The 13,333-nt window shown below is 49.2% G+C and overlaps 1 protein-coding gene across 1 annotated transcript in view; it reads right to left on the bottom strand.

Annotated features, from left to right (window-relative positions):
• Positions 1 to 13,333, bottom strand: part of LOC104515639 (astrotactin-2-like) — a gene marked incomplete at its 3' end in the record, with an annotated part of 135,912 nt that overhangs the window by 50,810 nt on the left and 71,769 nt on the right. Inside the window, 1 exon segment of the mRNA XM_010159689.1 lies at positions 8,426 to 8,572. Coding sequence (XP_010157991.1) covers positions 8,426 to 8,572 — 147 coding nt within the window.

Raw genomic sequence — 13,333 nt, 5'->3', positions numbered from 1 at the left:
ATCCTTTCAGAAACTACCGAGAACAAACATTTTCTAAGAAAGAGACGTTTCAAACAACTTTAGCTTGCCGGGAATATCAGCTAGGTTTGTTTTTCCCAACGTGCAGCCTCTCAATGAAGAGAAATAAGGGAGAGAAGGGGGGAGATACAGAACCTGAGGGGCTCATGCCGCCTGGGCAGCAGGACATAAAAGCCACTCCAAACCACACTCTGAAAATCTGCCTTGAGGACCTCAGACCCCACCGAATTGCCCCCACAACCAGCCCAGCTACAGTCGCTGGCTGTGGACCCTGGATTTCACTCTTTCAAGACACCCAAAACAACTGCCAACCTGCTGTCCTCTGCTGCCAACCCCGTCCCCTCTTGGACAGGAGTTTTGAGCTTCCCACTCAAAAGCTTGGTGAAATCCTCCTTAAACAAAGACATTTAGGCCTAAGGGTAAAACAACCATCAGTACAGTGTCAACCAAACAAAGAAACACAAAAAAATGGCAGCTCTGTACCCACCACCACCTCCTTCTCCCAGGAAGCCCCATTGTAGGACATGTCCCTTGAGCGCCGTTGGCTTTACAAGCCCGTCTAGACCATAGAGCAGCGCTGCAATGCCACAGAGAACATCAGTACACAGTACACAACCGCTTCCCGGCTCCACGAGGTCCAGCAGCACTTCGGGGGATTGATTTGTTTGGGTTTTCGCATGCGTGTGTTTCTGTTCCCCCTTCCTTCTCCAACACTGATCAAAGCCAGATCAGTTAAGGCAGCATCAAAAGTTTATGTGTCTCATGATGGGGTCTCCTTCAAAGTTCAGTGGAACTGCTTAAGCCTTGACAAAAGAGGCTTGAAGTTTTGACATTTCAAAAATCATTTTCCAGAACACAACAGGATAAAACAGCTCAGAAGAAATATCTAACAAGGGAAAAGAACAAAGCACCCAAAAGGCAGCCAAAAGGGTTTGGCTTTTCCTTTCTCTCTCTCTCTCTCTCTCTCTCTTTCTTTTTTCAAGGGAAGAGATCAAAAAATATATTTTTTTTAAGCATTTCTATTTCTTCCTCCCTCCGCTCTTTTTGTCTTCTTTGGTCCATTTGCTGTATCTTGGCCAGCGAAACTCCCTGTCATTTAAAATTAGTATTTTGTGTTGGAAAGCTATGGGAGGTCATACTCCAGGTTGCTATTTATGTATCCATCCCTACCCTGCTGTACAATTATAATACTGTTAAAGACTTTTTTTAAACACTAGACCAGGATTATCCCTCTTGCTCCATTCTATATGTACAAAGAAAAACCCTATTTGATTTCTTTAGAGACCTTTTATTTTTCCCCTTGTTCAACTTGAAAGAACACGTCCCAAAGAGACAACTCCTCCCCTATCAGCTCTTTTCACTGATCAGCTCTCACTCTCCTGTCCTGGTCCCAGGAATGAAAACTTCTGCTTCTTAAGTTTCTCTCAATAAATGCAGAAGAGCCATCCAGACGTTGGATTTCCAGGACACGCATATATTGACCGAAGCAAGCAAATGGGCTGGGCACAGGATCACACCCAGAGATTAACACAGCGCTCAGCTTTACCACCCCTCCCATGCTCAGCACAAAACTAGGGAATTTTGGAATAACTTAAATTCTTCTTTGACTTCTTCTAAGTCAAACGCTTAATTCTATATTCTAATTTGCATCCAGGGACAGTATCACAGCAGGTTAAAATCCAAGTTATCTGCTTCATTTGGTTTTTCAAAGGATTTCTCTCTTGAACAAGATGAAATGCCTAAACAGAAAGTTATGATAGCAAGTTTTTAAAACAACCAAAGCCTACAGACATGCCTTTCACTTCCATCAGCTGAAGTGCATGCAGTTTATATCACACAGTACTTGACTCAAGGATGTATTTTCAGCACACAAACTACTTGCGTGGCCATGGGCTGCTCACCCCAGTGCTCCCCAACGCTCTGATGATCAAACCCAGAGACCCCCATCCCGCAGAAATGCCATCAATCCTGCCAAAGCTTTTGCACTCTGGCAAAACAGAAGCAAATTAGTGATACAAATCTGTGTGTAATTACAGCTCAGACTAGAAGCGTCTTCCCTGTGGGAGGAGCAGGGTTACATTTTAATTGTGAAATTGCACTTTCTTGATAATTCTGACAGACTCTTTCTTTGGGTTTTCTTGGCAGACAGTCTTGATTTCGCCAGGGCTTAACTTCTGAGAAGGGACTCACATATTTAACTTGATACAGCAGGTGATGACTTGGCCAGTATTTTCCCAAACCCAAGGAGATGGCATCTTCCCACCCCTGACTTGTGGTCAAGCTCACGCTGCAACAAGATTTCCCATGGGTTTATTAGACAATGTAGTTGCACGGTTGTTAGTAACAGCACATCTCTGTCCTCAGTAGGCATCTGGGCCAGCAATGGCTGAGACGGAAATTAGACTCCTAAAGAAAAGCTTCTCCTTAACGCTCCGTATCTCCCAACTCCCACGCTCCAGCCTGAGGCTCTTTCTCAGCAATGTTGTCTAGATATTAGACAAGGGTTCAGGGAAATCCAACCTAAATCTAATCACACCATGAAGTGTATGATGGAGGAGTTATGATAAGCTTTAAAAAACACGAAGTCTGCGTGAATGAAGACTTGTCAGCCAGCACCAAGACCTAACATCCTCCCAGGATGGCAGATATCACAACCAAGAGGCAGCACATACGAATTTAATATGCCACGGGACCAAGGAGATTGCACATCACTAATGCTTCTCGTTGGGAGAACGATAAAGTGTAGTACATTCCTAGCTGTGCAGCAGCCAAAAATCCTCACTGCATTGCTGCATCACTGCTGCTGCAGGTATGCCGTGAATTCTTGTTGGAAAGCAAGCGTGGCCTAAGACAGCTTCCCGGGACTGACCCACCACCACGCTGCAAGCAGGCAGGGCCTCATCCTGCAGCCACAGGAGTCAGTGTTTGCATCTCTCCATCTCTGGAAGGGAGCAGGTTGGTTGGTCAAAGGCATTTTTTACTGCAGTCTTCCCTCACCATCCTTCCCAAATTAGAGGGCAACTGGTGTTGGCAGAAGCTCAGCAGACACTGGGACATGCCCCCTCCCCAGTGGTGAGTGCATCCTGTCTCACTCAGGATGCAACAGCTCCCAGCTCTGATGGTGCTGACACCATCCAAATGTCAACAGCAATCCCCCCTGCTTTGCCCTGATAAATCCAGTGAAGGAAAAAGGATGAGGCATTTGCCTTTCCTTGCAAACTGAGCAGCCCCAGCAGCCGGGGAGCTGGGCCGGCACGGGAAGAGCTGAGCGCAGGATCACAAGCCTGTCAAAAGCACGATAAAAACATGATGTACTTCAGCCTCCAGAATCTTATTAGTTCTTCACGCAAAGAGTGTTCACGCCATAAAACCGTCTTGGAATCCCTTTGATCCACACTGATACAGTTTATAAATTGATGTTAATATTTAGAGTTCACTTCTGGTAACGCTGCAGTCATTTGCTCACATTTTCTTACCAGCCAAAGAGGAGTGAGCTGTAACGCAGACACGGAGGTGACCTGGTGATTAAGAGCTGATAGGATTCAATGCAGTCTGCAAAGCTGCCCCCCAAACACAGCCACCTTACCAGAAACACACAGGGTTCGGGTCAGCCAGACCTGGCACCAAGTCTGCAACAGGAAAGTACTGCTTCTGCTGAAGCCCTGACCCGGATGTCCGTACAGCAAAACAGGCACCTCTGCAGCAGAACAACTCCGGGAGGTGAAAACAGCACCCTGATTTCAAGAAAACCCTGATTTCAAGCCAGCAAATTCCCTCTACTGATTTCAGATGGGGCTGGTGGGGTTGGGACCAGCTGGAGAACATGGGAGACCCCAATGGCAGCATCTCGCTGAAAGCTCAGATACCTTTGAGATCAGATCCCTTTCTCCATCCTTCTGGTACAAACCTGGAGTGCTTCATGTGCAAATCAAAGAGCGTCTCCAGCTTTTCCTTGCTGTACAAAGGAACAGGGAGGCATCCAGTCCCCCACCTCCCGCTGCTCATTTCTCTGCAGCCGCACGCGAGGCACGTGCTGAGCACACGCCTGAGGACACAAACTAATGCCTGGTCACCTCTGAGGGCTGCAGAAGATTGAGCAGGAGATGTCAAAAGCAAACAATTTAAAGCAACACATTTAATTAAAACCAAAATGAGAAGTTGTTGCAAGTCCAACAATTGCAATCTGCAAAGCTCTGGCAATCTTGGGGGAAAATTAACACAAGCTGCTAATAGCAGCATCCAATTCCACCGGCGTCTTGGAGGAAATGGTGATGGGGGGAAGGTAAGAACAAATCTTCAGATGAAGCAAATACTGATCAGCTGCGTGACACAGAACGTCACCATTCAGATGGGCAGACGCAATAGCTTAAAACTAAAAATACAAGAAAGCACAAAGTGCTTCCTCCAACTCTGCCACCTTGTCAGAGCTCAAACCCGAAGCATGGTCTCAAGTGGCGGTGCCACCTCCCGCTGCTCTCCTGGCTATGCACTGGGTGGGACTGGGTCTGTTTTCTCCCCCCATTGCTTGCAGGATGATGTTCATCCCGGGGGAGCTTGTCCACATTTGCCAGAGGGCTGAAGCACGCGTGCGGCAGCTCAGAGCAGAGCCCACTGCGGCGACAGTGCCTGCCAAGGGAATCCCCCCGCCCGCAGTTCAGCGAGGTTTCAGACAGGGATTACCATGTCTCCTCCGGCACATGTTTCCGAAGAGGAGGGAAGGAGGTGGCGAAAGCCCCAAGATGTCTTTGAAGAGACAGAAACCTGCTTTATGCCCTTTACTTTATCTCCACTTACGAGTCCTACAAGCCCCCAGCTAAACGTAGCTCTTGCTTCCTTCTGTACGCACCAGAGGATCTCACCTACCTCTCCCGCTGAAGCATCCAGATACAAACATCCACCCACACCATATATAACCTCTTTGCAGGCTGTAAAAATGGGAAGCTTTAATTGATACTATATTTCAAACTGTTGTGCAGCAAGGACGTACTCCGGGCTGAGTCCTCCAGGGTACCTTTCTCCGGCCCTGCCTTCACTGCAAGCTGCTCCCAGGGCTGTATCTCTACTTTCTGAATGATTACTTACAAGAAAGAAAAACCCCCCACAACTATTGAATGTATAGAGCTGAGTGGCTCACATATTCATAAGGGGTTTTATTGCTTAGACTGAGGGGCTCTCTTTCCTTTCTTCCCTCTTCGAGACTGCTAAAGGGTCCTTTAAATAATGCTTTGCATTTCGGTATCCTCATAAAAATCACTACTTTCTATAAATCCGAGTCGGCCCTGAAATCAGCACGAAGCCTCTGCTCAGCGCAGGCAGAGGCTGCCCCAGCGCACGATGCCCTGGAGCAGCAGAAGGGAGGAGATGCTCCCAGCATCGCACCCTAAGAGAAGATATAGAGGCACCGAGAGTTCCCCAGGCTCCCAGCCTGCTCTGCCAGCTTCTGCCACTCTTCCCTGGAGCTGGCTTCCCATGACACGGAGCAGAGCGGCTGGGCAAACCAGGCCGCAATTCCAGAGGGAAGAGGCGCAGCGGGGGAACCCCATCAAACGAAGAAAACGAACCAAGAAAGAAATAAGGGCAAGAGAGACAGGCTGATTATTAATACTGCTGCTTGGAATATATTCTCCCAGCTTTTGCTGCCAGTTGGATTCTAGTCCCAGTCCTTCCCCTCCCCTTTCCCATCCTGCGACTCCAGTGGCTCAAACTTCCTTTCTCCAACGCTGTTCCTCGCTGCAGAGGGATAGAGCTGCTTTCCTCCGAGGCTGGAGTAATTTGGTGGCACTTTCTCCCCCCTCCTCCTTTTCCCAACTTGGCTTTGGCTCCTGGTGCGCTGGAGCTGGCTGCCATTTATTTAGTTTCCTTCAAAGACGAGTTTTCATCTGCTAGGAGAGGGATTTCTTTCAGTCTCTGTCTTTGTTTGGCTTTTCCTGCAGAGGTGCTGGTAGCTGCTCCGCTTTAAGATTTTCCTTGGCTACTGGCATCTATTGAAATACTGCATTTCAAAAAGGAACGAGAGGGCACCCTTCTCTAGCACGGGAACGTCTCCAGTGAATGCACCGTCCCTGCCTTATCATCATGCAAAATACAAAAGAGAACAGCATCGGGGACCAGGCTATTTAACTGCATGGCAACATTCTCCAGACGTGCTGCACGCCGTCGGGGGCCAGGCGAGAGGCTGGTTTCAGACCCATCAAAGCTCCCAGCCTCAGCCAGGCTTTAGCTCCACTGTCACCTCGCTCACGCAGGGATGCCCACGACAACCCCCTGGTGCCCCCAGGTCAAAAGCAGGTTTAAACCCACCCCGGAGATCGTCAGGGAGGAGCAAGTCCCCTGTTTTCCATCAGCGTAAGATTCTGGGTGCCAAGCCTCGGCAAACACGGCCAGACACGTTTTCCTGGGTATCATTACAATTTCCTACCCCAGCTCAGTTCTGTGATGTCTTTAAATGTTTTATAATATTTTGCTGCCAATTGGGTGCTGCTGTGGGAATTGTTGTTATTCAAAAAGAAGGGACAACTTTAAGAGCTTTTCTCTTCCCAGGCAGGGGACTCTGCCATTGCATAAAATGATGAGATTTCACTAAAAGTGATAGCCACTGCAAAATGTCTTGGCTGCTTCTATGTGAAGAATTTGACTGTTTCTCATAAAAAATATTTTAAAAGTTTTTGCAGTTTGTAATTATATTTTACAGTTTCATTACAAAGCTCATTTTAATTCTCCTCCAAACCGTTTTTACCAGTCCTCTTGCCACTTTCTCTTCAGAAAAGTCATTAAGTCGTGACTGGAGATCATCCCATTTCCCCCAGTTTCAAGGATATTAATCTGTTTTATTGGTATTTCATTGTCATTTCCATTCGAGTATTCTCTGTATTTGCATAATTTGCATTGCCACCCCCTTCCCGGTGACAAGCAGAGGCTCAGCTTTTCACTTTCATTCTACAAAGTCACATTGCATTTTGGTTTATTTTCTTTTTCAAGGACATGCTGTCTCCCCTGGGCCAGCACCGCAGGCCAGGGGCAGGATGTCGACATCCTATCTCCATCCCTGACTTCCTGGTCGACCTTCAGCAAGTACCAAAACTAGTTGTGAACTCCCAGTCCGAGTGATGAACTGGCCAGTGCCCATCGCAAAGGGACACAACACGGGAGGAATCTTATTTCCCAAGGGCAAAATGAGCTTCTGTTCTCCAGCTCCTTGGAATAATGATCTGTGAAGCCTTCAGAGTATTTATGTGCAGCCTGGACAATCCTTAAAACCTTATTATGTCTCCACTAATGTTCAGTTCCTCCAGCCTGAGACCAACAAAGTAAATGCTCTTCTCTGTTCTTTAAGGACCACGTTTTGACCATTGTGATACCCCAGGCTGCAATTTCCAGAGTCGGTGGCTAAGAAGAATCCTTGGGGATCAGAGCAGCATCGTTAGGCACAGACACAGAAGGGGGTTAGCAAGGCAGCAAGGGTCAGCGGTGGGGCTGGGGAGGGCATGTGCACTGTCAGTGTCTGTCCTCCTACAAATGTATATCAAGGCCAAGAAGAAACCACTCTTAGCAGGGCTGAATCCCACTTCTAACATGCTGGTGAGTCCCTCCCTGCCAAGGGGTGATGGGTGAAGCCCCACTCCATCGCTCCCTATTGATGTCATGCTGCTGCACCTCTTCAACCTTCTACCTCTCCCCAAAATACTAATCCCCCTGAAGAGCTGCCCTCCATCCCAGCCCCCAAAATGGAGGTGTCTACAGGACCTGGCTGTGCTAGCACACCCCAGCAGCACACCAGCTCTGTGCAGCATGTTTCTAGCAGAGAAAAAGTACCCCCTCCACACGCCCCGAGCAGCGAGACGAGCGTAGGAGCTGAGGAATTGGAACCGACTGAATAATGGGTCCCGTCTGCTGGAAGAAAATGAAATTTGCCCTCATGTTACCGAAAACTTGCACTCGACGCTCACTGCACATTATAAAGAAAAGGTCAGTGAAACACAACAAATGCAAGGAGCCCAGTTGGAGAAAGCAATAAATAGTGACAGCAGCCCTCGTCTAATTTTTTAAAGCATCTCTGTCTTTGCTCAAATCGTAGCAATTTCACTCTGTGCTGCTGTGAGGGGCTGGGGCAAGCAGCTTTGCTGCTGCAGGACAGGAGTCTGTCCATGCCGGGTCCCAGGGCTCGTCAGCCAGGTCAGAGGAAACCAGGGATATCCATCAGACATGATTAATAATAATAATAGTAATAATAATTTAAAAAAATGTGATTGAGAAGATTTTGGCCTCAGGCTCACAGATGTACTTTGCTCCTCCAAGAAGGGGGATCCCTGCAGCCGAATGCAGCCAGGGCAATTCCCAAAGAGAGGGACCCCCATGTCCCAAACACACACGGCGGGGGAGCGGGGTCTGAGCCCCCAGAGGGTCTTACCATCCGCGATGAAGTGCTCAGGTACGTGAAGCGTCACCTTGACGGTCAGTGGGCAGGAGAGCTGGGAGCCGCACACCACAGCCAGGACGCAGGAGCTGACCGCGATCAGGGTCAGCGCCGTCTTGTTGACGGGGCTCTTCATCGAACCTGGAAGGCAGAGAGAGGGCTGGGTGGCCAAAAGGGAAAGCAGTACCAGGGGCTTGCTGGACCTCCCCCTTCCCTGCATGGATGCAGGAGAGCCCCAAGCCCGGGGAAGAGCAGGCACTGAAAACAAAGATGTCAGCTCAGTCGCACTGAAGATCTCCTGAAGTCTGCAAACCCCATCACTCCCATCGCAGCTCATTTGGCTGGGATTTTAACATTTGTGTTGTTTTACTCACTGAGCTACATCCGTCCTGGGGACTATATTTTCCTAGAGGAAGGAGAAAACTTGGTCAGAGCCCTGTAGAGCCCCTCTCCCTTGGAAACCCTCATCCCTGGAGCTGTTCGCCACCCCTGCCAGGCTCCTCCAGCAAAGCTGCTGTCACTTCTTCCCAGCCTCAGTTTGTTTGGCAAATCTTGTCAAGTCAAAAAAAAAAAAAAGATCAATCCAAATCCAAGGGCTGCCTGGACCGTGGCATCATTTGCTTTTGCCTAACACCAGGAGAAATCTACACCAATGAGTGTTATTTACACAAATATACATAAATATTCAGTCATCACGGGGGGACTACACTGAACAACAGAGTGACCTCAGAGCCGGCCGCTTTGGACAGGCAGGAGATACTACAAAACAAGTTTTATTTTACCAGCCACAGAAGCATCTCCCACAGAGCAGCTCAGGATTGTGACAGACAAAGCCAGCCAACATAGCAGGCCCCTGGCCCACCCGGTGCCTGCGTGGCATGGGGGTCACTCTCAGACCACCCTCCCTTGTCTGGAAGGCCATGTGCCTGGCTCCAGGGCTAAGGGATGCCTGCACAGAGGCATAATCCCATGAAGCTAGGAGGATCCCATCGCCCCATGGCTCTGCTCAGGCCCACACACTCAGCCAGGCTGGGTTGATGGCTCCTATTTGGGTATGTTTTGAAGCAGTAGGTGAAAGACAACAAGGTATTCGAGCATCCACAGGTCTAGAGAGGCTGGCAGCAGGTACAAACTCAAGGGAAAAACCTCATGGAGCAGTGTGGTGTGAAGATCACCGAATCACTGTCAACTACACTTGGATGGGACAGAACAACCCCCAAACTCCACAGGGAAGAAGGAGAAGCTGGGCAACACAGAATCCTCAGGAGATACCTGGCTGCCCCAGGAAATTTGGATGTTCTTGTTGGGCACATGCCAGGAGCACACATGTGTCCAGATGAGACACCCTCCAGTGACCAAGGTGACCAGAAGAAGCTCTCCTTTGGCCACCACTGCCCCATCAACAGGTCTTTTCTGCCCAAGAAGGGAGCAGCCCTGGAGTCTGCATCCCTGACACACCACTGGTCCCCTCCCTTCCCAGCCACTCCGGAGCTGGGGGCTGCGCCACCACTGCTCCCAGTGACCACAGCCCCCACAGCTACCTAGTCTGGCATTTCACAGCAGTGCTGCACTGAGCTGGAGCTGATGACAGACACCTCGCAGAGCAGCCGGTTCCCTTCTCTGGTGATTAAAAACCACTTGGGGAGTATGGCAATGCCAAGGAGAGGGCACAGCCTGGCGATTAACCCCAGCCGCTGCACGGTGCAGCCAAGATACTGGAGCTCCTGGCAGACCTGACCGTGTCCCTGCTCAAGATTCAGGCAAGAACACTTACTTATTTTTGGAAGCCAATCAAGCCTCTCCCGCCTTGCTCCCCAGCCCTCGCCATCGCATCAGCAAAGTGAGATTTAAAAAGCATGTTTGAAAATTGAACGGGAAATATATCCAGCAAGTTAGCACTTGCACACGCTGTCATTTGGTTGAAGGTGCTGTTAGAGATGCTGAGGCCAGGGCAGGGATCTCGTGCTTGGGCTGAACCCACTGCAAGACCCCCTCTTCACCAGGCAGGGCACCATCCCCACCAAAGCATCCCCTGCTGCAGCACGGAGCTGGTACAGTGGATGCTCCAACCAGCATCTGCAGGACAAGAGAAGTGGCTGCTCTGCTGGAAAATACCCACATCACTGCGACCAACAGGAGCTAGCAAATTGATTATTTATGAAGCATCTTTTACTTTCCTTATGCATGCATCATCTGAACAGCCTTCCCACCCCTATTTCACAGCTTTATCGCTGATCTCCTGTGCCCTTCACCTTGTGATCCCCTTGTTTTCTTCCCAATCTTTATTCATATCATCAGCATAAGTTAGCACCTCGTTGGGAGGCAAACTCATCCTCTCGCTGGGCAGACTGCGCCTGCCACAAGCCCTGTGCTTGCTTGGAGTTACTGCACTAATGCAAAGGGAAAAAAGAAGGGAAAAAAAAAGAAAAAGAAAAAAAGAAAGAAAAAAGCCTCCATCAGGATAATTGGACACAGCTGAGTATACAATAGACCAGAAAACACTGGATTTTACCATTATAAATCACCTTTCAATCCAGGGTCTTAAAGTGCTTTGCAAACATTAAATCACAAATCCCTTCAGAGTCAGACGAGTATTATCCCCTTCTCACAAAGAGCCTGAATCACCATTATGATGGCAGCTTTCACCATCCTGTAACCAGAGTGAAGGTGGAGGAATTAGGATCCAGGAGCTCCCATCTTCATCACTCCACGTAGCTCCTTCTTTCCCCATGACTGAGAGGAGAGGGGCACAAGAGCTTGAAACAGCCAAAAGCCCATTACAACTCGATGAGTTTGAGCTTGGCTGCCCAAGGAAAGCGACAGTGTGCTACAATTCTCCTGTAACTACCTTTCCTGCTTCCCTGACTCCTGTTCCCCACTCGTTTCCATCATGGTGCTAATTATTGACCTCCAAAACTGCCTGACATTGGCTTTGACCAAATGAACCAAAACAACAGGTCTTCTGCTTGAGCAGAAGTGGGATTTCCAGCTCAGCTCTTTCTTGCTCATGGCCAGTTTGCTGCCAGGTTCAACGGGAGTCTGTTGGAAAAGCAGATCCTTCCCTTCTCCTTTAAAGGGAGGGACATGGCTCCCGCTCTCCATCCCATCGCCTGCTCTTCAGACAACTGATGCTCAGCAGAAGCACATCTGTGCTGCGTTTAAACACCCGGCTGGGGGTAAACACCTTCACGCCAGGCCTCTAAAAACACAAGCAAATGTATCCTTAGCACGCCACTGCTAACCAACCCAACTGCAATGGATTCACCGGGGCTTCATGCTCCTGGTCAAGAGATGAGATAAATGGCCAATTCTCCCTTGGCCCGGGGGGTGTCCAAACCCATCTCCAGAACTCAGGCAGTGCCATAAGAACCACAGCACCTCAAGATGCTGGAGAGAGGAGCTCTGCCTGGGTGAAGCCTGTGCCTTCCCTCCTCTCCTTGCCATATCCAGGTTTCCAGGGAATGCAGATTTGCAAACTCAAGTCCACTGAACAGGCTGGTATCAGCTTCCTTGACCAAGAGGAAAAAGCCTGCAGAGGAATGCAAGACCTTCATGGAAAGCTGATGGGGCTCAGGAGCCCCGAGAGCCTCAGCACCCAACCCAAGTCTTCATTTGGGTCTTGTGGGGTCCAAAAACCCCAAGAGGAAGGTGGTGACCAGGCATGGCTGAGACCAAACCCACTCTCCAGATTCCTCTGCCCTAATAAATCCTTCATATATTGAGATGACCTCTCTATACTTTTAATTAAGCATGTTTCTGTTGCATTTTGGATGGTTGCAACAGAGTGTGTGGGTGTCCGAGTGCTCAGCTGGGCTGTTTCAGGGGGAAAGCGATGGCCTGGGGGTGCTCCTGGGGCAGGCAGAGCTGGGAGCCCACACCCAGGGAGCAGGCAGAGCAGCGGGCAGGACACACAGCGAGGATGAAGAAGAAAAAGAAATTACTTCTTCCCCAACAAGGAGCAATAACCTCTCCCCCCAGCCTGTAAAGGACAGAGAAGTAGAAAGGAAAGGCAAACTGCTCCATTTTAGGGCAGAATCGTACCTGAGATGCTTCTTGCCAGCGATCCAATTAACGGCAGTTTAATTACACTGGCAGACATGAGGAGTAGCCAGGGCTGTGGTGAGAGGGGCTCCTGCCACCACCACCTTTCCCACTCAGGACTTTATCCCCTTCAACACCGGCGCCAATTAGCCCAGCTCCGACCTCCCTGAGAAGATGCAGGTCCCTCTGCAGACAGCTCAGAAACAGCTTGCAAAGCACCACATTCCCCTGAAGAATTTGCACCTGCTGCAAGATGAAGATAAATTCAAAGCCACTGGTGTAAACGCTCCGCAAACAGCCCCTCCAAATGCACCGTGTCTCTTCTGAAATACCATTTCCTTGTGCAGTTAATTACTCACGACTTTGTACGCTTTCCCTTGCCCACCAAAAGGACAAGGGGGGAAGAAAACGCAACAAAACTCTGAACTCGTTTCTTTTTAATATTGGCAGTGCTGCCTAAATTTAAGAAAAAAAAAAAAAAGGCATGTTCAGAACACGTATGGATTTACGAGCAACACAAATATCCCGCGCTCTTGGTAATATGATGTTTCTAAATCAGGCTCATAAATACATGCTTGGGAGATTAGTCTATAAAAAAAAATAAACTTTAATTACCACATCTTTATCAGCACACAGCCCATGGTGTTAGCCATATGTGGGTGTTAAACGCCAAGTGCTTTGCAATCTTCACCGCCCCCCCCGAGATAATAGCATAATACAGAGTGTTTCACGGCTACTCGGATATTAAAATGAATTTCTACCACCCGAGGAAGACGGGGATGGGGAAACGGAGTGGGAGAACAGTGAGTGCCTGAACTGCTTAGCAACGCGTGGCGCAGCCGCCAGCGCCCGGTCACCGTG

Source organism: Eurypyga helias, unplaced genomic scaffold, assembly GCF_000690775.1.
Source record: "Eurypyga helias isolate BGI_N326 unplaced genomic scaffold, ASM69077v1 scaffold8279, whole genome shotgun sequence".
Classification (NCBI taxonomy): domain Eukaryota; kingdom Metazoa; phylum Chordata; class Aves; order Eurypygiformes; family Eurypygidae; genus Eurypyga; species Eurypyga helias.
This window is presented reverse-complemented; position numbering and strand designations above follow the sequence as displayed.